This window comes from Primulina huaijiensis, chromosome 15 (assembly GCF_012295235.1).
Source record: "Primulina huaijiensis isolate GDHJ02 chromosome 15, ASM1229523v2, whole genome shotgun sequence".
NCBI classification, from domain to species: Eukaryota; Viridiplantae; Streptophyta; class Magnoliopsida; order Lamiales; family Gesneriaceae; genus Primulina; species Primulina huaijiensis.
The window spans coordinates 23,477,421-23,504,997 of record NC_133320.1 but is presented as its reverse complement, the minus strand read 5'-3'; the positions used below and the strand labels follow the sequence as shown (position 1 = coordinate 23,504,997).

At 36.4% G+C, this 27,577-nt stretch overlaps 5 protein-coding genes across 9 annotated transcripts; 2 read left to right on the top strand and 3 right to left on the bottom strand.

The window, feature by feature from the left end:
- Nucleotides 1-1,046: 1,046 nt before the first annotated feature.
- On the bottom strand, nt 1,047-1,655 carry LOC140959431 (uncharacterized). Its single transcript, XM_073417265.1, has one exon. The coding sequence runs from the start codon at nt 1,653-1,655 to the stop codon at nt 1,047-1,049; it is 609 nt and encodes a 202-aa protein (XP_073273366.1).
- A 4,494-nt stretch (nt 1,656-6,149) lies between these two features.
- On the bottom strand, nt 6,150-9,584 carry LOC140960191 (laccase-4-like). Its single transcript, XM_073418348.1, has 6 exons — nt 9,419-9,584; nt 8,339-8,490; nt 7,978-8,222; nt 7,714-7,842; nt 6,684-7,613; nt 6,150-6,567 (listed from the first exon to the last, which is right to left on the bottom strand). The coding sequence occupies exons 1-6, from the start codon at nt 9,503-9,505 to the stop codon at nt 6,437-6,439; spliced, it is 1,674 nt and encodes a 557-aa protein (XP_073274449.1). The 5' UTR covers nt 9,506-9,584; the 3' UTR covers nt 6,150-6,436.
- Nucleotides 9,585-11,509: 1,925 nt separating this feature from the next.
- On the top strand, nt 11,510-14,881 carry LOC140960190 (protein NRT1/ PTR FAMILY 8.1-like). 4 transcript variants are annotated; one of them, XM_073418346.1, is made up of 5 exons: nt 11,510-11,770; nt 12,599-12,728; nt 12,820-13,037; nt 13,181-13,731; nt 13,815-14,881. In XM_073418346.1, the coding sequence occupies exons 2-5, from the start codon at nt 12,623-12,625 to the stop codon at nt 14,641-14,643; spliced, it is 1,704 nt and encodes a 567-aa protein (XP_073274447.1). In that variant the 5' UTR covers nt 11,510-11,770; nt 12,599-12,622; the 3' UTR covers nt 14,644-14,881. The 4 variants fall into 4 exon arrangements, with proteins under 4 accessions (XP_073274447.1, XP_073274445.1, XP_073274446.1 ...); XM_073418344.1 differs by having other exon boundaries at nt 12,594-12,728; XM_073418345.1 differs by lacking the exon at nt 11,510-11,770 and adding an exon at nt 11,826-11,899 and having other exon boundaries at nt 12,594-12,728.
- Nucleotides 14,882-16,521: 1,640 nt separating this feature from the next.
- Nucleotides 16,522-19,259, bottom strand: LOC140960585 (protein OCTOPUS-like). Its single transcript, XM_073418897.1, has one exon. It carries the CDS (start codon nt 19,011-19,013, stop codon nt 16,989-16,991), a length of 2,025 nt encoding a protein of 674 aa, XP_073274998.1. The 5' UTR covers nt 19,014-19,259; the 3' UTR covers nt 16,522-16,988.
- Nucleotides 19,260-23,919: 4,660 nt separating this feature from the next.
- LOC140959695 (protein ENDOPLASMIC RETICULUM-ARRESTED PEN3) lies at nt 23,920-26,728 on the top strand. Of its 2 annotated transcripts, none has more exons than XM_073417664.1 (2): nt 23,920-24,064; nt 24,776-26,724. In XM_073417664.1, exon 2 carries the CDS (start codon nt 24,840-24,842, stop codon nt 26,235-26,237), a length of 1,398 nt encoding a protein of 465 aa, XP_073273765.1. In that variant the 5' UTR covers nt 23,920-24,064; nt 24,776-24,839; the 3' UTR covers nt 26,238-26,724. The 2 variants fall into 2 exon arrangements, with proteins under 2 accessions (XP_073273765.1, XP_073273766.1); XM_073417665.1 differs by having other exon boundaries at nt 23,952-24,064; nt 24,735-26,728.
- Nucleotides 26,729-27,577: the final 849 nt, after the last annotated feature.

The following is a 27,577-nucleotide window of genomic DNA, read 5'->3' as shown; positions in this document are numbered from 1 at the left end:
TTATTCCTAACTTGTCTTCATCGATAATCTTCCTCAACCTTGGCGAGGGTCCCGACACTTCTCCAGCCTTTGTCGTAATTTAGTGATTTCGATACCAAGAAGTCAACCGCTCTGTTTAGTTCTCTATATATGTGATGCACCCGAACTTCCCATTCCTTCGCGAGTAACTTTTGACAACAATAGACTAAGTTGGACGATGGCGAGCAAGGAGCCACTTCACCATGGAGCCACTGCACTACTATTGTTGAATCTATCCCGAGCTCCACCTTTTTGTACCCAAGCACTACAAGAAAATATGGGTTTAACAACACCCAAAAGACGACGGTTTTTGTTACTTAAAAAAAACTCTAAAAGACAACGGTTTTCTAAAAACTGTTGTCTTTGAGCATTTGTTTAGGGTCATCGACAACGGTTTTAGAAAACCTTTGTCAATTAACGTGTTTTTTGGACAAACAACAACGGTTTTCTTAAACGATTGCTATATTTAGCGACAGTTTTGCTTAAAAGACGGTTTCGCTTAAACCGTCGCTATATTTAGCGACGATTTTAATACAACCATCGCAATTTTTAAATTAGCGACAGTTTAATGAAAATCCGTCGCTAATAACGACAAATTTTGCTTAACCGTCGCTAGTAGCGACTGTTTAATCTATTAGCGACGGTTTAATAAAAAACCGTCGCTCCAGAAATCGTCGTAAATTGTTTATAAATATCCCTGAAAAGTCCATTTTCCTCTAATTCACAACACTTAAAATTTTTCTCTCTTAAACGATTTGAGTTTCGATTTAGGTTAAGTTTTTCGTTTCAATTTTAGGTAAATTTTTAAGTGTTAGTTAAAATCATGAATATTGTTAGCATAGTCAGATTTTAAGTTTTTTTTAGATTTATTAAATTATAAAAATAATTTTTTATTTTACTAAAAAATTAGCGACGGATTATGTCTAAACTGTCGCTAATTAACGACTATTTTTGACAAAGGCGTCACTAATTTTAACGACAGTATATCTTAAACAGTCTCTAATTGTTGGTCTTTTCCTCCTCCACTATCAATTGTGCGCCAATCCTAATTCGGCTGCGTCGTGCAAGTGTGGATGGATGATAGAATTTTGTGTTTCTGTCCCCTGATATAATCCATACTCCCTCAATTTCTGGTACCACAGGAGTTCTTCTTGTTGTAACACCATGTCTAGATCATCTCTGAGCCTTTTTTCTAGCTTGATCAACCCTCTGCTTGGTTGGATGTTCAGGCTTCTTTGGATGCCTTCAATTCTTGCTATAAGCCTCCTTTTATTTCTGTGGATGTCTCCAAATGTAGTTTTATTCCATATGGGCAGAACGTTGGCCATCTTCACGATATTGTCTTCCAATGGTTCTTTAATATCCCATTCCTCCGTGATTACATCCGGAAAGTTCTCATGAGTGAGCCATGCTACCTGAAATCGATACCCCCATTTACAACCTAATTGCTTTCTGTCGAACAGTTTGATTAGCAACGAGGAATGATCTGATTGAATGATTGGTTGGTGAATGACATTGGCTTCCGGGAACATCTCCTTCCATTCTAGGTTGCACAACCCTCTGTCCAGTCTATCACTGTTGTATGTATCCGAGCTTAGTCCCCTGGTCCATGTGTATTTGGCTCCCTCGAATCCCATATCTATCATTGCTTGGTTGAATATCCATTCCGTAAAATCTACACTTCGATGGTGTGTAGTCTTCTTTCATGAGGCAACTTCGCCTTTTGTTATCACGGAGTTATAGTCCCTAATAGAGCACCATGGTCCTTGGATGTTTAGTTTTTCTAAGTCAAGGTCCTGCGACAACTTTTTTCGAAGTGTAGCATTGGGGCTTCCGTACACAATGAATAAGAACCAAGGATCTTTATTATCTATCTTGACCTGAGTCACGACGAATTGTGGGTGAGTATGAACTATCTCCATGTTGATAGTATCTTGCCAAAAGACCCAAATTCCTCCGCTGAAACTCGTGGCTTCAACTCGCAACCAATTCTCAAATCCCATCTTCTTACAAATCTCATCTGTGTGAGAAAAAGAAACGCGGGGCTCCAGTAGTCCTAGAATAATGGGATTAAGTCTTTTCCGCATGTTTTTAATAACTCTGTTCGTAGCTTTCGATGCTACGCCCTGACAATTCCAGATTAATAAATTCATATTCATAATAGAGTTAGAAATATGTGTGCACCTCAAAGTGAGGCGAGAGCCCCTGTATCATCCACTTTTCTTAGTCTATCATTGGCCAGGGAGTTCACCCCATGGTGTCTCCTTGACCATTTCTTCTTCCCCATGCATGATTTCTTCTTGCATTTTCACATTTTTTCCTTCGTATTGTGATGGTGGATCTTGATGGTGTTCTCCAACTCCAACAATATTGAATAGATTATCAGTATTCATGTTATCTTCCATTATTGTATTTCTTACCACATGTCGGTCTATAACTGTCCCTCCTTGAGATCCCCGGATAACCACATGTTCCGCTTCCGCAGCCGCTTGTCGGGATTTATCTTGTCAATGTTGTCGTCCTCTGCTCATGTCCCTGTGTTGTGGCTGGTTCTTCATATCATTCATGCGGCCTCTTTCAGTGCCAGTGGTTTCTAGCTCCTTGTAATTAACTTGTACATTGGGCTTTCTACCTGTGCCAGCTCCTATTCTATGGGTACTCGGGCCTTCATAAATTAATTCGGGGCCATCCATATATGGTTCCTTATTGGTGTCCTCTTCCATTACCAAGTTTTCGTATCTGGAGTTATTATTTTGGTAATTATTGCCCCCCCAAATCTTTGCCTTCTTTTCTTCTGTCGTTGTTCCCAAATTTCGGGTTGCTCATATCCTTACCTTTCTCAGCCTTCCGAATATGGCGTGATATCATCATCCACGGCCCAAATTTGTCCTTGAATTCTGCTGGATGAGTAACTTTCCCAATCTGGTTCTCACCGTCCTCTGTCCCTTCTTTATCCGGTGGTGTATCACGTTCTCCGACGACCTTTATGCTCGAGCATTGCTCTTTGTGGTGGCCATGAGTTCCAGAATGGAAACAAATCAGATGCAAGCCTTCATATTCAATCTAATAATTCTTCTCCGGATCTTGAATTTAGCCAAGAGTGTCTTGGTTATATCCACCTCGATGCATATTCTTGCAAACTTGCCTCTTGATTTTAGACTCGTGGCTTGATCGATTTTGATCGGCCTACCGATATTGCGGCGAACTTTCATTAGAAATTCTTTGTTGTAGTACTCGATCGGTAGGCATGGAAAACGGACCCATGCCAATAGTTTCTCAGTGTTTTCCATGAGCGGGTTGAAATTAGGAGTCCATTCCTTTGTGATCAAGTAGTGATCCATTATCATCCATGGTCATTCATATTTTGCATGCTCATAGTCATCTATTGATGCAAACTTGACTATGTAGTAGTCATTCTCAATGGCTACCATTTCAATCATAGCCTTAGGTTGCCATAAAGTCTTGATACGTCGGAACATGTAATTGTATCCGATAGTTCTTCCCAACACTTTAACTATCAAGGTTTGACGCCATGGCCTACACTGTCTTGCTTTTTCCTCCTGCGTTAGTCTGATCTACGGGCATCCATCTTCCTCAGTCCATTCTTCGCTTTCTTCATGTTCATAATCTGAGATTATTCCTTCATCATCCGGGTATATGGTTGTGTTTGCATTCGTATCCTTGCCCAATAGAGTATCCTTAAATTAGTTTTTGATTCCGGGTGGATTTGACAGAGGGTTCCTGTTGGTCTCTATATGGTTATTTGGCGTGCAATTGCTCTTTATCACGTCCCTTTCGATTCCATGCATTTGGTTTTCTGTGGATTGCTTTGATTTCTTCGTGTTTCATTCAAGAATATCTTCCTCCTTTTGAGGACAAAAATTTGTGTGAAACAGTCTCACATGTCGTATTTTGTGAGACAGATCTCTTATTTGGGTCATCCATGAAAAAATATTACTTTTTATGCTAAGAGTAAAAGAGTAATATTTTTTATTGTGAATATCGGTAGAATTGACCCGTCTTATAGATAAAGATTCATGAGACCGTCTCACAAGAGACATACTCCCTCTTGAGAGCGAAAAGGAGAGGCCATTTAGAAGCTCTCATTGTTTGTTATTAATTATAAATATAATTTTTTTTAAAATTATAAATTTTACTTTCTACATTATACTCAAGTGGGTCGGGTCATATAACGGGTTCTTCCTCAATATAATGTACATTAAAATTGTTCCATACCCTGTCTCCAGCTGTGAAGCTTGTGGATGTCTCATAACTGAGTTTATTTTGAAAGATTATTTAAATAGTCACTGAATATTTGGTGTTTTTTTTTTAAAAAAAATAAACACTTCCAAAAAAAAAAAAAAAAAATCAATGTACAAACATATGTAATGAAATAATGAACTTTACCCTATGATTGAGAAGGATGTCATTCTCGAGTCCAACTCGAGCTACAATAAAATTTTAAATTTACTTAAATGTTATTCAAATGAATATTCAAGCTCGACTCGAGTTGAATACATAAATAATTTAGTTAAGTTTTAAATACTACATGTTTAGGTTTCTAAGGGGACATCAAGATTATATGTATATAAAAGATGTTAAATTGACACTTATAGTTCTGGACGAAATATTATGAACAGGCCTGAGAAAATCTCTATATGGCTTATTCGATTTCTCGATAAAGAGAAATATGACCACCAGTTGTTCAAATGTATATAAAAAGAATTTCTTTTTTTTTACACTTCGTACTATTAGATAGTGTCCATAAATCTCATAATAAATTCTTAAAGATTCATAGTGAACTTCGAGAACAATCACGAAAAAATCGCCCCAACTAAAAAAAGATTTAAATTGATAAATCTGATAATTAATTTTAAATATAATTAACTATTGTTACTGCCGGTAGCGTATAATGTTTTCCACAAGGATATATATGTACTATTATAAGTACAATTAATTGATTAAATGGACGTTCAATTATTAGTGATTTTTCCCAGTACTGCTTATCACCTAAAAAAAAATTGTTAACTAGTATTCGTTCGAGGTTCTCTAGCTCTTTGTTTCTTGAAAATTTCTATACACAGTATATTAAATTATATTACATAATAATATAAATTATTTTTCAAAATATAATAATATTGATATAAATTTTTTCTTTATCAATTATTGGTTGCCGATTGACTGCATTGCATGAATTGTATTAAATAAATAAATTTACCTAAAAATAAACAGAAGTTGTTGGCTCTGGAATTTGCAGCTTTTGCATTTAGGGACCGCAAGCCTGTCTTTCTTCGGGGACATATATATATATATATATATATATATTTCTCCATCTTCCACGTAACGATTACCGATACACAATTTATGCTGATTGTGAAGCATCGTAATAATTTCGATATATATATTTTTTCCTGAAATAATAAATTCGAGATTTATATATTATTAATTTTAGCTGACAATTAATGATGACAGGAAAAAGTCATGACTAGATTTAGAGTAAGTCTATTGTTATACGGTCTAACAAATTTTTATCTGTGAAACGGATCAATTCTAACGATATTCATAATAAAAAGTAATACTCTTAGCATAAAAAGTAATACTTTTTCATGGATGACCCAAATAAGATATTTGATCCACAAAATTGATATGTGAGATCGTTTCATAAGAGTTTTTATGTTAGATTTAATGGTTGGATTTAATGGTTGACGTTAGAAAAATGAACCAAGAAAGAATTTATTTATTAAATATGGAACTGCGATTTATGTACGTGGTTGAGGTAAGAAACCATCGTGGGATATTTTCATACAGCTTAAATTTCTGTTAGATATATAATAATGTTATTATTAAATAATCTGATAGAGAATAATTATCTTAGGTATCTTTTTTATATGATTTTATTAATTCTTTAAACCATTCACCTTTTCGATTATGCAAAAGTAAAAATTTAAGATTTAAATCACTAGTGTATAGTAAATATGATGAATTATCCCTTTTTTTTAGTTATTTTTAACTTTAGTTTTTAAAATTATTTATTATTTTATCCATCCCAAATATATAAACTTGTTTGTTTTTCAAACTATTTGATTTTGAAAACGGATTTTCTATTTATCTTTATTTAATTAATGAATTCTATAACATCGGATAATGTTGCATGTGTAAAATCCCACAAAAAATCAACATGTAATTAATGATTTCCACTTGAGCAAACTTTACTTTTACTCAAGAAACAGTAAAGCTTAGCACTGATAAAAACAGGAAAGAAAAATCCAAAACTAGAGCTTAGCAGCTATCACAACTCATGCCATCCTATATTCTTGGTTTCTTCAAACTATTTGGCCTAAGACTTACCATTTCTTGCAAATGAAAATTACACTCGAACGAAAAGTTTATATTCATACAAATTTTGCATTATTTAGATTCAACATTTTGGCAGATCTTTAGGAGGTGGGATGATGGATTCATTTGGGCCATTTCCATTGTCTACCAAGAACGCCATTTTCAGCCCCCATGTCGTGTGCACTTCCAAATGGCAATGCATAAACCAGACTCCTGAAAATTTTACGCGCTACAATTGTTAGTTTGTTCTTCTAATTAAATACATTAAATTGTTCCACTCTACTAGAGTCAAGTGGCGCTGAGTCCAAGATAGATAGATATTTATATACCTGGATTATCTGCTCGGAATCTGATGGCTACCCACCCACCAGATGGCACACCGATTGTGTTCCTTTCGACAGGATCAACAAGATTGAAGTTCTTAGGATCTGTATTTGGGTTATAATTTCCTAACCCTTTTCCAATTGCAAAGAAATTGAATCCGTGCAGATGAACGGGATGGGTTTCCGGCGCGATAATTCCAGTATCTTGTAAAACCACCTGAACTGTATCATTGTAAGAAACCCTGTAAACCTTTGTTCCACTCGTAGTCCCTAGATTGGAAGGAGGGTTGCCGGTATAGTTGAACTTAAATGGTGGATTCCCGGGAAAATCAGTGGTGAAAACTCCCTTAATCTTGAAGTAATGCGCTTGTAGAAGAGCAGTACTCGGCATCACGAACGTGACATTATTTAGCGAGGCCACGATGCGGCTCCCGTTTGCTGCCTTGCAAGTGGAGCACGGATTGATCCCCAGCCCGACGGTAAACAACAGAGAATGATCGATTTTTTGTGGGACTTTCGCTGGATATTTGTTGGAGTTGAGACTCCTTAACGAGTTTGTGAAACTGTTAGCAACTGGCGTGGCATTTCTTGCTGGCAGGGTTGATAATGTGGTAGGAGAACTAGCCTGTGTGCCGGAGTAATGCAAAGTCGCGGTGGCCGTCATGTTGTCCACCGCGACAATAGCTGTGTCCATGAACGTTGACGCTGCCACCATGTACCTTCCAACACCCTGGTCAGCTGCCACGAGCACGTTGGTGGTCTGACCTGGTGCGATCAAGATTGTGTCTGTTTTAAAGGGTTTCACGTAAGTGGCATCGACTTCTACTACAGTCATTTTGTGGCCTGCAATCTTGAAAAAGAGTTCTTCGTTCAGTGCAGCGTTGATCAGGCGCAGCATGTATGTGTTTCCAGGCGCAACATTTAGTGTAAATCCAACTGGAAAACATAGAGACATATATAGTACTGTTTGATGAAATATCCTAAACTGGAATTATTTTGTGCATATATTGTTGTGCTTAGATTTGGTTTTTGGTACCTGTGGAGGAGCAGCTAGAGACGGGACCTGGATGGCCATTGATTGTGTGAGCATCCGAGACATTCGGCGCCAGGCCGGATTTTATAGCTTCGTTGATCACGGCTTCAGTATCTGATTTCCACCATTCAGCTACAAATCAAGTACATGCGACTTCAGTCATCTCATAATATTCAATTATCGAAACTAATATCAATAACTATATATAGCGAATATTGGTATGTTTTGGAACCACCATAGAATATTACTTAAGTCCCATGGATTTACCTAAGATGACAACGGTCTCATGATTGGGTTTGGGGAAAGGATACGGGACACCAAGCTTCGGCAAAATGACTAAACCACCGTGCAGGGTGGCTCTGAGCCATAGAATATGCGCGTGCCAGAGTAGTGTTCCCCTTTGGCCTGTGATGGTGAAGTTGTACACATAGGTTTGCCCTGTCTGGATAGGACACTGTGTAATATATGCTGGCCCATCCGCCCACCCTGTCCTGAGTTGCCTGACTCCGTGCCTTGATATATCCATCCAGTTACAAATATACATATATTAGGCTACAGTACATATTTTGTATTTGATGATCGACGCATTCAAGTGACACCAAACAAATTGTATTACTGCATGTTTTACCAGTGGATTGAAACGTTGTATTTCACGTTGTTGATGACCTTAACGACGACTGTATCGCCTTCCCGAGCATAGATGGTTGGGCCCGGAAATTGTCCATTGACGGTCACGATGGATTTGGATGAGCACAAACGAGTGACATTTTTCATCACCACCTGTGTACCAGAACAAGTTACGTATTTACTATTATTATTAATTTTGCATGCATGGACTACTGGAAATGTGAGTGTTGAGTTAGTACGTTTCTCTGAAAAAAGAAATTGGTAGAGATTTTATACATTTTAAAATAAATATCTGGAAATTTGCAAATGGTTGAACTAAACAATTTTGACTTTTTAACTCCATTTGCTACTACTTCAAGCCAACAACCTTATATTTTGCAGTTTTGACAAAAATTGAATTAAACACTGCAACACAATTAATATATGAGAAATTGTCTTTTTTGTCTTATTAATTATATGCTTTTTTTTTTGTGATTTTGTTGGTGTTATCAAATTTCAGTCTTAGTCTTTTATCTTCCGATTTCTAACTATTTTAGTCATTTTTCATCGTGAGTATTTATGTTGCACTAAACACGTCAATGTCGCATTAGTGCCACATCATCACCACGTAGGAAAAATATTAAATTTGCCAAAAACACAAAGATAGCATACTAAAACGAAGATTTAACAGCATGTCCAAAAAATATACAGGACGAAAGATTCAATTTTCCCTAAATTTTGCAGTTTTGACATTATTTATATGCACATTGTCGGAATGTGCAAGATAATATATGGATTCGGATCCTCTGCTATGGCTGAAAACACAGCACCTGGTGCTGTGAACTTTTTACACGAGATGATCAGTTGATCATCTCGTTTCTTCTGACAATTTTTCAATTTTATCTGACATTGTGTGAGGTCCATCAGATGATCAATTGATCATCTTGTGTAAAAATGCACATCACCAGGTGTTGTGTTTTCAACCACAGTAGATTATCCAAATCTATAATATATATATTATAGAACCAGCCGGCAAGCAGATAATTAAAGAGAAGACATACATAATAATCGAATGATCAAAGATTAATTTGCATATACTTACATTAAATTTATAATGGCGAGTCCTCGACTCGACTAACACGGGGAACAAACATGATACGAGGATCAAAACTCGAACCCATGAATCCATCTGTGAATTTTACTGGTTTGTGTGTAAGAATTAAATGAGAGAAGTGCAGCTTGGTTGCAGTTGATATGTCTTTGGTGATTGTTGCATTCAATCTTGACGGGGCAACGCAACATTTTATAGCTGACAATCAAGTGTGGAAACACTGCTGCCATAACGTCGTTTTTTCCAACGTTAGGTGAAACCATGCACGGATCCTTTAAAATTAAGATTTCGTAGCAAAAATTAAGGTTTTTATAAACTATTATATGTTTATATTCATTTCTTAATTGTCACATAAAGTAGTTTCGTTTAATGGGAGATTAGTTGGACTTTCTAATTATAAATTAGTACCTTAATTATTATAGTTAATTTCATCGGCATAAAATTCATGCCTGATGAAATTGTAATTTAAATTTTTTTTTATGTCGGCATGTTTGTCTCTTTACGCTTTTGGTCACCTATGTTATCAAACTTTAGTTTTATTCTCACATGTTCTAATTTTTGGGAATTTTAATTTTTTTTATCTGGACTAATGCTGATTTCACTACACACATCAGCCCTTCATTAGAACTATATCAGTGTCACGTCATCTCCAAGTCCGAAAAATAATTAAAATTGCAACAGAAAAATATTACGGACTAAAACTAAAAATCGATAATGCAGAAAAACCAAAATCGCAAATAGACAAATATAAAAGACCAAATTAAAAATTTCCCTGAAACTTTCTGATTTTTAGATATATATTTGTTGATGAAGAGAACAAATTAAATCCAAATCTAATAATATATATGAGGTGATAACGAATATAGTTGGGGGATAGCACTCACTCAGAGTCACATATGATCGATGAAATCTTAAAAAAGGGGAAAATAATTTATATAGTTTGAAAGCTAAGAAAAAGTACAATCGGCGCCAGCAATTGGGTATGCTATGCTCAACAAACTCGTCTAAAAATTCATCATTACAACTAAACTAATTTGGAACAACTCTTTAGCAATATCATTACCTTCTCAATAACATTTCCAATTGGTCTTGTAAGTTGTCGTTTGTTCCATTTTCATAACTTAATTAACTTGTCAACGATGAATATCTATCTCGTAACTTTGTTTTTCGTTTGTTTTTAGTTTTACGTCTCTAGAAAAACGATAATATGGTATCATAAAATTATTGAAATGTTCGTTGTCACGTCAATAGTCTAACGAATTAAGACTAAAAACCAACAATATAAAGCGAACTTACGAGACTGAAATGTTTGTTTACTCCTTTGTAAGGAAAATTTGGGGAAAAAAACTAAATTATATAATCAAGTAATGAAATTCAACTCCTTACCATTAATTATAAAAGTATTACTGATAATTGTAATTTAATATAATGATAACTATGATATTTGAGTCAAGTTATAATTAAAATTATGAAATGTTTCCTACATTACTGTACTAACTTCTTTATTATTTCGAGTTTCTAAATGCTTGGATATTTTCTAAAACAACGTACATTTTCTATATAATAGTATAAATCATGTAATATCTCGATGAATTTGTTTATTTCCCTAAAAATTATGTACTAATTTTGTAATAATATAATATATTACTATCAGTATTTTAAATTATTATGTCTACATTCTTTTTTTAGGTAGAAACCAAATTGTGACGTACAGGTGATCTTCGATTTTGTTAAGTTATCTCATGGTTGGGGCGGCGGCGGCGGTGGTGAGATATCCATAAACAATAATATTTGAACTTGTTATATGGAAAATATATATAGTGAGTGAAATAAATTGTCGTAGAATGACCCAACCTCGATTAAAATTATTATTATTTGATTAAAAATGTCGATAATACTCTTTGAATTTAATTTCCAGTTTTAAATTACCCGATTGCTAGAAAATAAGCGTATGAAATAATTTAAAAACTTTATATTTGTCACATTATTAATGTGTAACATGATTTCATGAACGAGTTGCGGGAGAAACTTTTAATATTAGCAAAACAGAAATAATTTCCCGCACTTCTAGGGATTCGTTGAGTGGCAGAATTGCTAGTATCAATACAATCTGCTAACCAGTATATTAATTAATTAATTAATATTGTCATAATGATGATACATTTACGATTACTGTGCACAGTTCCCAATCTACGATGCATCTCCTGTGTGTGTATGAATACACGCGGGAACCGGATAACATCTTTGTCCCGGTTTTCCTCGCATGCAATCTCTTTCCCTGTTTAAAATTTCTGAGAGATTTGCTCATCTGTTTTGATCAAATCTTTCTTGATAATAATCAAGGTACTATATCATTTTGTTACTTTCTATTAAAAAGTTGCAACTTTTTTTTGTAGACTTGTCGTCTTCTGCATGTTACGCTTTTTATACGCTTCTTGGGATATCAGGGTTCAAGTTTGTTTCCGAAAGTTTGTGGGTTTTTGTTTTTCTTGAGAATCTTTGGTTTTTTTCTGTTTGAATCCGTGTAAAGATCTGCGTGGTGGGTTCTAGGAATTTGTTATCATTGTTTTTTGTTGAAAGTTATCTTTTTCTCTTCCCATTTTGCTTTCTTCATAGATTGGTGATTGATTATGAGATTCCATGAATATTTTAATGGATCTAGACCGTATCAAGAGCTTTGGGTTTAACTTTTGTCTTAAACATCCTCGTACTATTAAATTTAATGTGCTGCCCTACTTTCAGATCGTCTGGATCCCTTTATATGCATAAATATGTTATTTAATACAGCAGTTTTTGTAAGATATCATGGACTTTTCAAAAGGTCCTTTTTTTATTTGAAAGAGGTATGTATAATCTTAGAAATTCTATGAAGAAACATCAGTTTACAATCAGTGGTAACTTAGAAACTGAGATAATTGACAACTAAATTGTCATGTTCAAGGATTCATGATCAAGAATTGTATTATGTTTCTCCCTTTTAATTAAGACTCCTCTAGCTAGATTGATATGATGTTCTATTCGAACATAGTTATTAAAAATTAAAGTTGTCGCTCTCTATGGACGATTGACGTATGATTTTGTCAGCCATGCTTTTTCTTATGTAGAGTTTTGCTCTATATTTGTTTGGTGGCTGATTCTAACAGATTCTATGTGATGTAATTGCCAGTACAGAGTAAAGTGTAAAAGATTGCAGCCATGGGAGAAGAGCATGTGAATACAAATGACGGGACTTTGGATATCCACAAAAGACCAGCTGATAAGGAGAAAACTGGGAACTGGAAGGCTTGCCGGTTCATTCTTTGTGAGATTTTCGTCTCTATTCTAATTGTGCTTTTTTAAAGTTGTGCCATTTTTTGTTGCATGATAATTGGTAAATTTTGTATTTTCAACAGTAACTGAGAGCTGCGAGAGATTGGCGTACTATGGCATGGGCACAAATTTGGTAAACTATCTGAAGTTACGGCTAAACCAAGGGAACGCGACTGCGTCGAACAATGTTACAAATTGGTCAGGAACCTGCTACATAACTCCACTTATCGGTGCTTTCTTGGCTGATTCGTACCTTGGAAGATACTGGACCATTGCAACTTTCTCTATGATCTACGTCTTTGTATGTTATTCATCTTATGGTGCCTTTGATATTCTATATCATAGTAAAATTTTCAAACTGGTTTTACTCAAGTAGCATGATTCTGTTAGTCGGCCAAATCTGATGTTGATTCAATGAGCTGTTTTTTTTTGTTTTTGTTACAGGGAATGACACTTTTGACGATATCAGCTTCAGTTCATGGGCTAAAGCCAGAATGTGGTGAGAATGGTTGCCAACCTACATCGTCACAAACTGCAGTCTTCTTTGTGGCTCTATATTTGATTGCACTTGGAACTGGCGGAATCAAACCCTGCGTCTCCTCCTTCGGTGCTGATCAATTTGATGAAAGTGATGAAGAGGAAAAGAAGAGGAAGAGTTCTTTCTTTAATTGGTTTTACCTGTCGATTAATATTGGTGCTCTTATAGCTTCATCTTTCTTGGTTTGGATACAAATGAACGTGGGCTGGAGTTGGGGGTTCGGGATTCCAGCAGTTTCTATGGCCATTGCAGTTGCATTTTTTTTCTTTGGAAGCCATTTGTATCGGCTACAAGTACCAGGAGGGAGTCCCCTAACTAGAATTGCTCAGGTGTTGGTTGCATCCTTGAGAAAAATTCACGTAAATATTCCCTCGGATAAGTCTCTTCTTTATGAGACAGCCGATGTGGAATCTGACATTCAGGGTAGCCGCAAACTTGAGCACACCGAGAAGTTCAGGTAGTATTATTGAACCGTTTGATATTAGTACATTAACAACATGTTGAATATGGAGGCACTAACTGCAGCATATCGAAAATTAGGTTCCTTGATAAGGCAGCAGTGGAGACTGAAACCGATAATTCGAAAGGAAAAGGACAACCATGGAAACTTTGTACGATGACTCAGGTTGAAGAGTTTAAATCCGTAATTCGCCTACTCCCAATTTGGGCTTCTGGGATCGTTTTCTCTACTGTCTACAGTCAAATGAGCACAATGTTTGTTCTACAAGGAAACACCATGGATCAACACATAGGCCCAAATTTCAAGATTCCATCAGCTTCCTTGTCGCTTTTTGATACGTTAAGTGTCATATTCTGGACTCTTGTGTACGACCGGTTAATCATTCCAAAGGCAAGAAAATTCACTGGAAATGAGAGGGGATTCACGCAGCGCCAAAGAATGGGAATCGGGCTTGTCATCTCCATTTTTGCAATGATTGTTGCCGGTATACTCGAGGTTGTCCGTCTTGATTATGTTAGAAGAAACAATTACTATGATCTTGAGACCCTTCCCATGTCGATCTTTTGGCAAGTCCCACAGTACTTTCTTGTTGGATGTGCGGAAGTTTTCACATTTATCGGACAACTCGAGTTCTTTTACGACCAAGCGCCTGATGCCATGAGAAGCTTGTGCTCCGCGCTATCACTCACAACTAATGCATTGGGTAACTATCTGAGTACGTTGCTGGTAACAATCGTGACAAAATTGACAACTAGCCATGGCAGGCTCGGCTGGATCCCTGATAACTTGAATAGAGGTCGTCTCGACTACTTTTACTGGCTCCTAGCCATTCTCAGCTCCATCAATTTCTTTGTTTACCTGTTGATTGCAAACTGGTACACTTACAAGAAAGTTGCAAGAAAAGCGTAACAGATAATGGAGCAGGACGATCACTTTCCGGTTTGAAGAAATCTACAAAACCTTGCCGGGGTGGATAAACATATCCATTTAGATCTTATATCCCAAAATTGTGTTATTATTTTGGATTTTACGTTCGTAGCATCTTTTACTGTTCCCAGCATATCATCAGCTGCTTTTCTCCAATTGGTATTAATCTACTACAACTTGAAATAAACCATCTATGCATAGATTATTATTCAAGAACACAGTTTTCAGAACTTACCTAAAATGCTTCACTTACCAGACTTACAACAATAAATTTCTTATTACGATGGATTGATCCTGAAAGTTATGTAGAATCTAAATATAGTTTTTGCGTTGCTCAACAAGTTTTTTTTAAAAAAGAAAATAGATGAACCTTACGTTTTCTGTCAGTTATGCACTTATTCTTCTAGTTCTAGCTGTTTTAACGGCACTCCTCTCATGGCTATCCTAATCGCGAATTATCTGGTCTTCGTGTTTGTCCTCTCATGGCTATCCTGATATCGCGAATTGTCTGGTCTTCGTGCAAGGGACCGACTAGGTAGGTCTGAGGGAGTTAACTAATTATAGGAGTAGAAGAAAATACTTCGACCAGGCATATTACTAAAATAAGATAGAGCTCATTCTTTAGAATAAGAGGATCGTAACCCTTAAAAGAGTTGCATTATAGTTTTAACGATGGATTACTCTGCCTGTTTCTCAACGTACTTGCGGACTTCCCACTATTTGGGATAGAGCTTTTCAGCATTAGAGAGTGGGATAGAGCTTTTCAGCATTAGAGAATTGATATTGCTTACGGAAGTTTCTGCCTATCTAGAAAAGATTTTGCAAGCTGAGCTAGTGCTAACTATTATATATTAAATTATGACTTGAGTTACTCTACTATACAATGGCAAATATTGTCTATATTGTTTGGCATGTTGTTGGATTCCGAGCCTCTATCTTTTCTTCCCCCTTCCCTTTTTAAGCATGTTGGGATGTTTTTCTTGCCACCTTTTTTGTAATCTCAATAATTTCATCCACTTTGGAGCTTTTACATGTGTTAATCTCATAACCAAAAATATAAAACTCGATCGTAAAACACTAATCCAGGAATCTTCAAATACTGATGGACAAAAGAAAAAACTTTATCAAGCTTTAATTTCTTCATTTTACTTTTCCCAGTCAAACATCTCAGGTTCCTTTTCTCTATCCGTATTCACATTCCGAGGATACAAACTCTCCTTTCTATACATTACTCCACACTTTAATCTCACACCCAATATTCTTACACATGTTGGTCTACTATCGTTTTCACGTGGTTAATCTAGCGTAACTGAGGTTATCTTCAGGTGACATTAAAAAACGAAAAAACTGACTTTAGCTATGGGTGGGTGCAACCAAAGTCGAGCACGTGCCAGTAGCTGCTAATATGGCCGAAGATATATTAGAGCTCAATTCCCGGTTTTGGCCAAATCGGGCTACTCAAGCTGTTATTTGAGTTTCAGTTCAAGATGGCAAGTGGTACCTTGATCAAGCTCGAGTCTCGTATAGTTTTTTTTTCTGTGACACACACCAACAAAACCTCAGGGGACTCTCTTTGAGCCAAGTCACGTTATCAAAGTGTGACAGACTACTCTGCCCATTTTCAGTATTTTTCAAAGACCGAATTATTGTTTTCCAGTTCCGCTTTATTGGTGGATGATCCACTTAGCTTTGTTTCATTGACAGAGACTAACAACAGCACAAGCAATCATTGCTGACTAATAAACAATCATCACTTTCGGAAATACTGTCAACATAAAAGTAAAGAGAGGCCGAAATCACAATAATGGAGTAAATTGGTTAAAAACTTAAATTTACCCGCTTCAGGTTTTTTGAATTCATAATTCATATGGGATATCATGTTTAAAAAAATTTGAGCTCGAACTGGATCTGTTGTGGTACTCAACGTGATGATGGTGTTAGTTCCTATCCCCTATATTTCGCCTTTTACGAGTCAAAGAGAGCTGGGATAGCAGAGAAACTGTGACTAAATTTGAAACAGTTTCCAAATGGAAAGGAAAATTCAAGGCAAGATCCAATAAAGTGTGTGAGAGCTTCCGGACATCAAATATTTATCAGTTGCATATAGTGGCAGAATAATAACGGGATAAATCATGAAGATAATATGCAGGCATTAAAGAATCACGATTCTATCACTCAGAAACAGATAAACAAGGGATTTTCTCATTATTAAAAATACTTATAATATACCATCCTGATGACAATGCTCTTCAGGCAACAAGAATCCAGGTGGTATATGTAGTCACACAACAAATGCAGCAAAGATATACAGACCTAAATCGAAAGAACTAAACTATGGAAGACCTTGAGTCGGTCAAACGAAGCACGCTTCTTGAGATCGAGTGCGAGTTAGTGGGCTTGATTATACCTCTTCGCCCACTTCTGATGGGCGTCAAGTAAAACCTCAATGGTCCGTTATTAATATGGTTAGGAGAATATCTTGCACTCCTATCCTTTTCCAGTACGAACTCGTCTCTCCACTTATTCCCACTTCCGTTTGTTTCAAGATTTGGTTTCCTCAAGCTCCCAAATGATCCGCCAAAGTGATTGGAGTTTCTCCAGCTCACACTACTATTGCTCCTAAACGCCTTTCTATTCAATCCGCCCATGGCCTCCTGGCCCTCCCCGTTCCCTCTCCGATTCAACTCCTCCCAAGACGCTGAAAATGACCTCTCCAAGCTGTTTATTCCACCATACCTAGGCTCAAGTTCAAATTTGTTTCCATTACCAAGCCGGTATATGAATCCCCATATCCTCCAACTCCAACTCCTAGACTTTTTGGACTCCTTTCGTTCCCTATTTTTTAAACCATCCTTAAACCCATTACGCAGCTCAAAAGTCTCAGAAACATCGTCCCTCGAAGAATTCAAAATTGAATCCCTCAAACTCTCCCTCACCAATAATTTCGGCCTGTGAACGGAATCTGCAGATGTGGGCCACACCTTAGTGTCAATATCTGCAGTCACGGAAGCTTCTGCGTTCCTCATTGAGCTAGACCTATCGAGACTCTTCCTTCTCCTCGAAGAAGAATCTGAGTAATACTCTCTTGTCTGTGCCGACCCTCCAGGCACAACTTCATTCTCATCAGTAATGTTTATTGGCATTGTTGTCGGCTCTTCCACTGGAATTTGCATATCCGACCGCGTGACATGTGTGACTGGGGAATCCTCGATTACAGAAATCATTGGTGCAATTCTTGGAAAAGTCCTACCAATCAAATGCCCGTCCCAAGAGGCTCGAGGCTCATCAAACGAATATCTTGGATCGTCGAAGCTGATCCTTCCAACATCAAGCGAAAACCCAGGCTCCGTGTCGCAAGACCTCCTCCCAAACCCGTAATCGGCCACCTCTGACTGAGTTTCCGGGTACTGCCTTGAGATTGGTTTATCCACGGGTAATGCACCTGGGTTTTCTCCATTATTCTGCTTTTTAACTTTCTGCTTCCGCCTCCAGTTGTGCCATTTCTTGCTGAAAACCGAGGCAGCTGCCCAAAATCCTCCGCCAGAACTCTTCTTCTCTCGGGCATCAAGATCTATGTGGACCTTCGTAAGCTTCAAATTATTCGTATTAAAAACTTCTGCTTCGATTACACCAGCATTATTCGCCTCCGTTTTGCTGTCATTTATCAGATTCTCCAGATGGGAGTCTAGGACTGGAGTTATTTCATCTCCACCACCATCATCATCCACCAAGGGAGCTTCTATATTTTCTGCGTCTTTAAATTCGTCCTCATTTTCAGTTTCGACAAAAACGGGCTTATTGGCAACACAAGACTCGTAATTTCTAGAATTCTGGCTATACTCTGGGCGGTTTTGAGACGATGGAGCGGAGGGTTTCTTAGCAGTACCCTTGTTATCGACTTCGAGAGCAAAAAGAGAGCAGAGAGTGCTCGAGTTTCTCACCCTGACGTCACAAGATTTTCTCTGGGGCTCGCAGAACTGGCCAATAGCTTCATTCTTGGTAGCTGAAAATGACTTCGTACGTCGCAATTCAGACAGAAATGAGGTGGGTTTGGAAGGCTTAGGAGGGACTGGCGGTGGGAGAGAGTTAGTGTTAGCGATGGGTTTCGAAGATGAAGATGAGAATAACGATTTAATGGCAGCTGCGGCGGCTGCCGAAGCGGATGATGGGCGGCGAGAAGACGAGGGAGTGTTGGGGGAAGACTTATCTAATGTGGTAAGCCGCTCGCAGAGGCAAGACGGACAGAATCCGGAGAACTGCTCATCAGGATGGCGGTCACAGCTGAAAGAGGACCGCGGAGCCTGTGGCGGCGGAGGAGCTGTTGGGTCAACGACGGTAGCGTTAGAATTCATAACCGCTGGAAATGGCCGGGAACACCGCACCACCAGTTCATTTTACGACAATGCAGCAATTTGCATGGTTAATTTCAAGAGCATATTTCTGGAAAAGGGAAAGGAATTAGAGAGAGGAAAGGAAGACGAAGAGGTGGAAGTGCAAGCGTTTGTGTGCTCTTATCTCTCTATGTACAATCTCTATCAAGTGGGGAGGGCCTTAGGGCATCGGCGCCCGTTTCGATTTTTTTTACAATTTTATTTATAAGCTACGTGGAAAAATTTTCGTTCCCCCAACCAAAACAGTCGAAGAATGAACAGTTTGATTTGTTATTCCTTGAATATGGTTTTTTTTTGGTTCTTCGAATATGGTTGAGTTTGAGAGCACTCGAAAGCAGCATTAAGTTTTCAATCTTGAGACATAGGCTCTTGTGTAGCCTAGATCTATCGAATAATACGTACACTTTATCTATTGTGAGACGGTTTCACGAATCTTTATATGTGAGACGGGTCAACCCTACCGATATTCACAATAAAAAGTAATGTTCTTAGAATAAAAGTAATATTTTTTCATGGATGACCCAAATGAGATATCTGTCTCACAAAATACGATCCGTAAGACCGTCTCACACAAATTTTTGTCTATAATCAACATCGTTGAATGCAACTTTTTTATGAAAATAACAAATTGGTAATGGTGTGAGTGGCTATATTGTTTGGATTTTTAAATAAACTTTGAATTATTTCAAATTTCATGAATTTGGAGTTTAAGATTTTTAATCCAGTAAAAGATGTTATTATTATTTTTAATTTCAACAAATAATATTAAAGAATTAACATGAAATTATTTTTAATTTAGAAGAGTTGTTCGATTTAAAATGAGAGTTTTGTTTAGATTTTTTTATATGTAAAATATAGAGTGACTTGAGGAAGTTTTTAGTAGAATAAGAAGAGTAATTATGGAATTGAATATTTTGGTGTCTTCTAGGGTAGTTAATCCACGGACCCTGCATACATGGACCAGAGCGCGGACGCTGGTCCACGTAGGACGCTCCACCGTGGCGCGGCTCCGTGCTCTCTAAGCACGGACGCTGTTCCACGTTAGCAGCGTCCGCGCTTACAAAGCACGGATTGAGGTATTTGCGTCCAACCTTTTTTTTAAATTACTTTTGAAATAATTTTTTAATTTTAAATTATTTTAAAAAAAAAACCCCATTTTTTTAGAGTTCAATACCATTTTTGTTTTGAGAATACATGATAAGTGGTAACTGGTAACCGACATAAAGTATAAACAGGTCCCTTCAAAACAAAAATCCAATTAAATTTTGATTATGTATTACGCAACTTTGCCCTATCTGTGGTTACATTATATAACATGATATGATTATTAATTAGTGTGAAAGATAAGGTTCAATATCTTTATTTATCTTCCTTTAAAAAAAATCTTTATTTATCTTATGTTTGTTTAAATTTACGGTAATTGAAGTTAAAAAATTATTTGTATTATCATCGCATCCCACGAGTTAAACACATATTTCATGGTACGTCGAGAAATTAGAATTATTTTTAATATGAAACATAATCATTTTAATCGATGTTATTTTTTACATTAATTATCGTGTTTATAAGCATCATTGTTAATGTAAGTAAAATCTTCTTTTGTTTTAATTTAATGTGTGTACGGGTAAAATAAAATACTCCTTATAATACGGCAAAACGACGTCACGTTGGCTTGTTATTGTCGTTCGTCGACCATGGTTTCAAGTTCACAGGCTTTGTACTTGGAGGCTTCTTCTATTCTAAATTGGGAGAACTTCTCTCATGTAGAAAAACCATTGGATTTGTATGGACTCGGAGAAGTTCAATCTTCCATAAAATTATTTATAATTCTCGAGAATTTCATTCTGGTTAATAGTAGTGTGACGAGTGTATATATATATATAAAATAAAATTCCGCCTCAGTTCATAATTATAATTTGGCAAAAACTTGTGTGACACGGTATCACTCATCGTATTTTGTGAGACATATCTCTTATTTGGGTCATCCATGAAAAAGTATTACTTTTAATACTAAGAGTATTACTTTTTATTGTGAATATCGGTAGGGTTGACACATCTCACAGATAAAGATTCGTGAGATCGTCTCACAAGAAATCTATTCTTATAATTTTTGGAATAATAATAAATAATTAATCCTAACAAACAGACATAAAGCGCGTATATGTCTGCACCCTTTAGTTTTTTATCAAACAATGAAGAAAGTTGGTCAAATTTTTTTTTATAAAAAAACAAATTTAAAAAGGAGGTGACAAAAAATAAAAATAAAAATAATTCAATATCTGTCTTTTTACTCATGGGCTTGTCTTTTCATGTTTGTTTGAGATAGTTATTTAGAATAAATAATAATTTCTAGGCAAAAAATTTAATAGGAATAAATAATCATTCCATTATTGAGACAAAAATTCTTTCCCATGTGTGGCGGGTCCTTTCTCAGTCCGAGAGAGACATAGACTGTGTTTGGTTTGGATGATTAAGTAAGATAGATTATTTTATCACACTTTATCCTGTGTTTGGTATGATTTTTATTTAACCAACTCAATCCCTCCTATAAATGATTAGATTGTATTACGTGTGATTAAATAATATCTCCTTCTTCTGTAGGATTATTAATCCTTCCTCTATTCCTACTCTTTTTCCAATTTTACCATTCCTCCTTCACCGCTGTTGTACCACCTCGGCTGCCGGACTGCCGCCGTCACCTCGTCGGACCGCCGGACCTCCGTCGCACCGCCGCCGCCACCACCTCGCCGTACCGCCGTCGCCGCCACCTCGGCTGCCGGACCGCCGACACCGGAGTGGAAGAAGAAAAAAAGAAGAAAGAGGCAATTTTGTCCTTTCAATAAAAAATTCAAAACTATCATACACTTAAAATTTTACCACACATAATATTATTTTACATCATATATTACATTTTTACGACAATAATTTTCTTTATCATTTACATATTAATCATTAGTTTATTTTATCCTCCAATCAAACGCAGCCATAATGTCTCGATAAAGATACTTATTATCACACATATATATTCCACAATTTTTTAAATATTTATTTGGATACAATATAACAAATAAATAGCATGAAATACGAGACTTTAAATTCCCAAAAAAAATAAAATCGAAACTTTTTTAATAAATCTAATAATAAATCGAAGAATTACAAGTGGACAACCGATTATTTAATCAATATTCTACTTTTTTCATATAATAATTATAAAAAAAAAAATCACGAGTAAATCTCATCAAGTTGACAAAGCTCGTATGAATCAAATAAAAATAATCAGGAAATCAACGGCACACGTGCACTATCGGTTTCGCATCCACATTAAGTCAAATAATGGTGTCTTAATATCAAGGTGTTCACTAATTATTCTTCATAATCACATACAAATCAACTTTGGAAGCTCCAAGCATTCCACATATTATATGCTTGTAGTTCGTTCCAAGTCTCGAATCTTTTAGCTTGCATATGGATGGAATGATTTGAGTGGATTCCATGTCAAATTCATGTATCAGATTCTTTGTATTTGTTTAGCTCAAAATTAAAATTAAGGATTTGAAATCTCTATTGCTTCTTTAATTATATTTTATTGTTTGAAATTTATATTAACTCTCCAAATTAATCATTTTGAAATCATCCAACAAATCTAAATCCATCGATTCAAACACAACCTTACGGGTTGTAATATAAAATAAGATCATTCGTTCTATATAATAAATGTTTCGGATCCAATGAAAAGTACATTAGTAATATTGATGCAATGCTTAATGTTTTATCTTATCTTATTTTTCTCAGCAATAGTTATTTCTTTTAAAAGTCTCGATGCAACATCACACTTGATCAGACATACGATTTAAAAAGGTTTACTTTTTTTTTTATTATTATCAATTACGATTTTGGTACATGATTGTGAATTTTAACCATTCGAAGATATATCAGGAACTCGATTTGATCTTATAACTTATAAGGATGAAGAAAAACATTAGGTTTTAGCATTTCAACACGAATATATGTTAAGATTTTTTTTATAAACACCAAAAAAAAAAAAAAAAACAATGTTTGAATATGGAATGGTAGATGTACTTGATAAATGTAGTGAAAAAAGGGGAGAGAGCCCTCAATCATTTCAAAATAAAATTGGACCCTATAATTGATTGTTTATCTACCCACACATAGCAAATTGTCCAATAAAGTACATTATTTTGAATGAAATCCCACTATAAAAGAAGCCTTCATTTTGGGTCCACTCTCATCCTAGCCTAAAAGAGGGAACCAAAAACAAAAAACATTAGCAATCTATGAAAGGTTTCCAAATTTATTTACGAATATGTCCAATCATTATTTTCATAACTAGACCGATGATCAAATCGATTTATGTTATAAAAAAAGCTCAATCCATCGAACCGTTCAACTAGACGGTTCAAGCATTTTATCATCCTTCCCCTCTACCCCTTGAAGCTCCTATTCTACATCTTATTACGAAAATTTTGTAAAATTATCTTGGTGAAATGTATTTGATCGTTTTTTTCAAAAAATAATTGATCAATGTTAAAAAATAAAATACCCCTAGTTTCAAGCTGGACAATTTGTTAAAAATCCAAAATTAATTTTTGAATGCTTACGGACTGGATCAACTCAAATGGACCGGAAAATAAAATATGGGGATATATCAATTGTGACCCAAAATGAGGTCAAGCCTGATGAACCAGTACTAGGGCCACTGGATGCGTTCATTTCATATGAAATTAGAATATTACTAGGGCCGACAGAAGTATCTCACAACATTATCCATTGTTTCCAAAAAAATCACGGGAGCGGTTTATTTCAGAGTTGCTCCGGTCCAACGCATTCCGGCTTATTAAACATCAAAACCGGTAAATCTACATTATCTCTCACTTCGCTTCATGTTCTCCCTGGCGAAAAAATTTTCCGCCGTCGAAAAATTTAACATATCGTCGCCATCGGTACTTCGGTCGACGTTCGCCGCCGCCGTTTGCCAGACGATCGCGACATCTGTGAGTACAAATATTATCGTAATTTTTATTTTCATTTTTAAAGTAGTATGTACTTGGCAATTATTCGTTTCTTGTTCGCTGGGTTTCGGAGCCTAAACAATACGGTTTCAACATCATATGGATGATTTATTGTATATGGGTAATATGATAACGAATATAAGCATTCTTTGTGAAATTAAGGTGTTTTGACTTGAATCGCAGTTTTAGGGTCATTCGAAGAATTTGGTAAAACAAGTGCGGAGGGTTGGAAATAATACATGGCTTGGATGGTTGTATTTTTTTTATTATTATTAAGGGGTGGGAAATTGTAGGCATAGAACCCATGAACCTCTCCCAAATATGGTAGAAGTTATATCACTTTGACCAAGAGGTTAGTGGCTTGGATAGTTGTTTGAATCACACAGAGGTGGCATTCATAGAGGGATTTGCGAAACATTTTTGACGATTTTCTTTTGGGGAAGTTGTGTCTGATCTAAAATTACTTACCAATTCGAGACTGGGGAGTATGGTTGGGTTACAAGGAGGATAATGTGTATACTTTGCGTGATAACTATCATACGAAAAATAACAATATTCGAAGCCTTGGTCATTTCAATTTTGTTACTTAACCAAAGTATGATATGTGAACAAAGCTAGTATAATAAATAAATTTTATTTATCTTTTCTGCAGCTCTGGTTGATTTTTTCATTAATCATTGTCCATATTTACAGGAGCACTTTTTAAGTCTCAAAATCTTATCACACACACAGAAGCCGCCCCTCGGGACCACTGCCCATGGCAGAGCAACCCACCGTTGGAACCAGCGACCGCATCAAGCTGAACGTGGGCGGCAAGCTCTTTGAGACCACTGTCTCAACCATAAGATCCGGCGGCCCAGACTCTTTGTTATTCGCACTATCGAACCGGTCAATCAACGAAGAGATTTTTATAGACCGTGACCCAGAGATATTTTCGGTCTTACTGTCCCTCCTCCGGTCTAACTGTCTCCCTTCCACTGCCAAACACTTCTCCAACCAGGAGCTAATCGACGAGGCACTTTACTATGGCATCGAGTCTCAACTCAAGTCCGCACTCGCACCCAGTCAACTCAACGGCATCGACGCCTCTTTGGTCAACACCGTTAGGCCCTCTTCCGAAGCTGTTGTTTCAGACTTTAACGCCAACGACTCCGATGGATCGCTTTGGGTCGCGCATGGCGGGCAGATATCGGTTTACGATTGGAATCTGAGCCACACTGCTACTGTTCGGACACATTTAGACTACATCACCTCGGTGAAGCGGGTCCGACCCGAGATTGCTGCTGTCTGTTCCTTATCTGGATGGGGTTTACATCTCTACAATATGGCCAACGGCAGCCGAGTCGATTCGTTCGAGTGGGTTGACCCGACCGATGTCAGGATATACAAGGCTCGAGTCCACGCAATTGCTGACTCGGAGGATTCAATCTACGCCTCCTATGAGTGCCAGCACGGAGAGAATTGTGTTCTGAGGATAGATAAATCAGCTATGAAAATTTCCTCCGAGATTGGGAGAATGATGGGAAATTCAGCAAAAAACATGGTTCCAAGAAAGCTTGCATTTTTATCAGAGATGGGGATTTTGGTCGGGAGCTCTGTTACCTCAGGCGCATTTGGTTACTCGGGTTATATCAGGATATGGGACCCGAGGACCCGAGAGGTGGTTTGGGAGACAAACGAACCAGGGTCAGGTCGAAGCAGCAGATTTGGTGACTCATTCGCTGATGTGGCTGTAGATTACGATAGGCTGTCACTGTTCAAACTCTGCTCGAAATCCGGTGATCTTGGAGTAGCAGATTTACGCAAATTAAGCGATGATCCATGGGTTTATTTGAAAGAGAAGAACCTGAGTATGCGTAATGTAGGAGGAAATGGTAGTGGAAATTTTGTGATCTGTTGTTATAGGAAGCAAGCTTTTGTAGGGAGAGAGGGGGAGCTGGAGGTGTGGTCAAGAACGGTGGCAGATGAAGATGAAGGAACTGCCAGTGAAGAGTCGTATAGAAGGAATTATGTGGATAAAGCAGAGGACTCCGAAAGAGGGATCATAAAGAAAATCGAGGGTGGCGGCGATAGGCTTTTCGTGACTCGAGAAAATGTCGAGGGGATTGAGGTTTGGCAGAGTTCTTACAACTCTGGTGTCGTCTCGGTTATTTGATTATGATCATTTATTCCAATTGTGTGGAGGTGTAGTTTACAGCGGATAGAGCTCCTCTCGGTTACATTTGTGTTTCTTGCATGGTATTGGACTTCCTTTCTGGTGTTGGTTCCTCCGCAGAAAAAGGTAGGAGTTTGCTGAGACCCTCCACCCAAGATGTGCGATCTCTGAGGTTTTGTGATTGAAATTTGAAAAGAAAAGGAAGGAAATCGATACCAGTCCTTGGCCCATTTGAAGAACTGAACTGGTTCTCGTGTATTCCTTTATTTTAATCAATAATACACGAATAAGAGGGAGTGTTATCTGCGGTGGGCGGGCGCGAATCGTTGATCATAGACATCGGAACCAAAACCGGTAGGAACCGGTCCGAAACCGGTTCGATGGAACCGATAAGCATGCCTAGTTGATCATACTCCAAACTCAATTTTTTGTATCTTATTAATTGTTAAGATTGTAATAAATTCTCCAATTATTTCTACAAATTTGATTATATTTTCTTTATTTGGTTTGCAGACAAATGATATATTGTATACCTAACATGTTAAAATAATAATATACTTTATTTAAATATTAGAAAAGTTATAACGTATTTGATTTTTTTGCTATACATTTTAAATGATAATATATATATATATATAGTATACCAATTATTTCAATATATTTCGTCAAAAAAAATCTTGACCAAAATTTTATGTTCACCTAGTAAAATTTGGATTTACTTTAATAACATTAAAAATTAAAACTAAAATAATATTTTGTACTTATTTTATATTTTATTATTAGCATATGATAAAAAAAGTGATGACAATGTTAAAAATAATTTTTTTGTTGTTGCCATACAAAAGTGTAGCATTTATTTTTTTTAAATAAATCAAAATTTTGTTAAAAAAAAAAGAAAAATAAATTTAAGGACAATTTTATCTGACTTAAATTAAATATGTAGGATGAAGTATTATTAATATTTTTTGATTTCCGACTTATGGTTGTGTTCAAACTTTAGCATGTATTATTAACTTTGACTTCTATTTTCAAATATTTTGTTATCTTTCTTTTGTTTCTCACCACTTCTTGCTAGAGAAGCCAACAGAAGATATAGCGTTTGATTGCAAAAAGAGTTTTTAAAAACACATATTTAAGTTGCTTTTAGAAATTATTTTTTACTTTTGATTTCTAAATCTTATTTGTATTTTTCAAAAAATTTTAAAAAAATCTAACATTTATCCAAACGTCAAAACCGTTTATGTTTTTTTTTTAATAAAATATTTAAAAATCTGGATTTATTTAAGTATTTTTTTAAGATATGATTTTTTATCCTAACTTATGATTTTTTTATTCTAACT

What these genes read in the sequence shown, in the direction of transcription:
- LOC140959431 (XM_073417265.1), bottom strand. Translation starts at nt 1,655, where the DNA reads ATGGGATTCGAGGGAGCCAAATACACATGGACCAGGGGACTAAGCTCG.
- LOC140960191 (XM_073418348.1), bottom strand. Translation starts at nt 9,505, where the DNA reads ATGGATTCATGGGTTCGAGTTTTGATCCTCGTATCATGTTTGTTCCCC. An exon ending in TACAACGTTTCAATCCACTG is followed by an intron (nt 8,223 to 8,338) that starts GTAAAACATGCA and finishes GGATATATCAAG; the next exon opens with GCACGGAGTCAGGCAACTCA. An exon ending in TGAGACCGTTGTCATCTTAG is followed by an intron (nt 7,843 to 7,977) that starts GTAAATCCATGG and finishes CTTGATTTGTAG; the next exon opens with CTGAATGGTGGAAATCAGAT.
- LOC140960585 (XM_073418897.1), bottom strand. Translation starts at nt 19,013, where the DNA reads ATGAATTCTAACGCTACCGTCGTTGACCCAACAGCTCCTCCGCCGCCA.
- LOC140959695 (XM_073417665.1), top strand. Translation starts at nt 24,840, where the DNA reads ATGGCAGAGCAACCCACCGTTGGAACCAGCGACCGCATCAAGCTGAAC.
- LOC140960190 (XM_073418346.1), top strand. Translation starts at nt 12,623, where the DNA reads ATGGGAGAAGAGCATGTGAATACAAATGACGGGACTTTGGATATCCAC. An exon ending in TCTCTATGATCTACGTCTTT is followed by an intron (nt 13,038 to 13,180) that starts GTATGTTATTCA and finishes TTTTTGTTACAG; the next exon opens with GGAATGACACTTTTGACGAT. An exon ending in GAGCACACCGAGAAGTTCAG is followed by an intron (nt 13,732 to 13,814) that starts GTAGTATTATTG and finishes ATCGAAAATTAG; the next exon opens with GTTCCTTGATAAGGCAGCAG.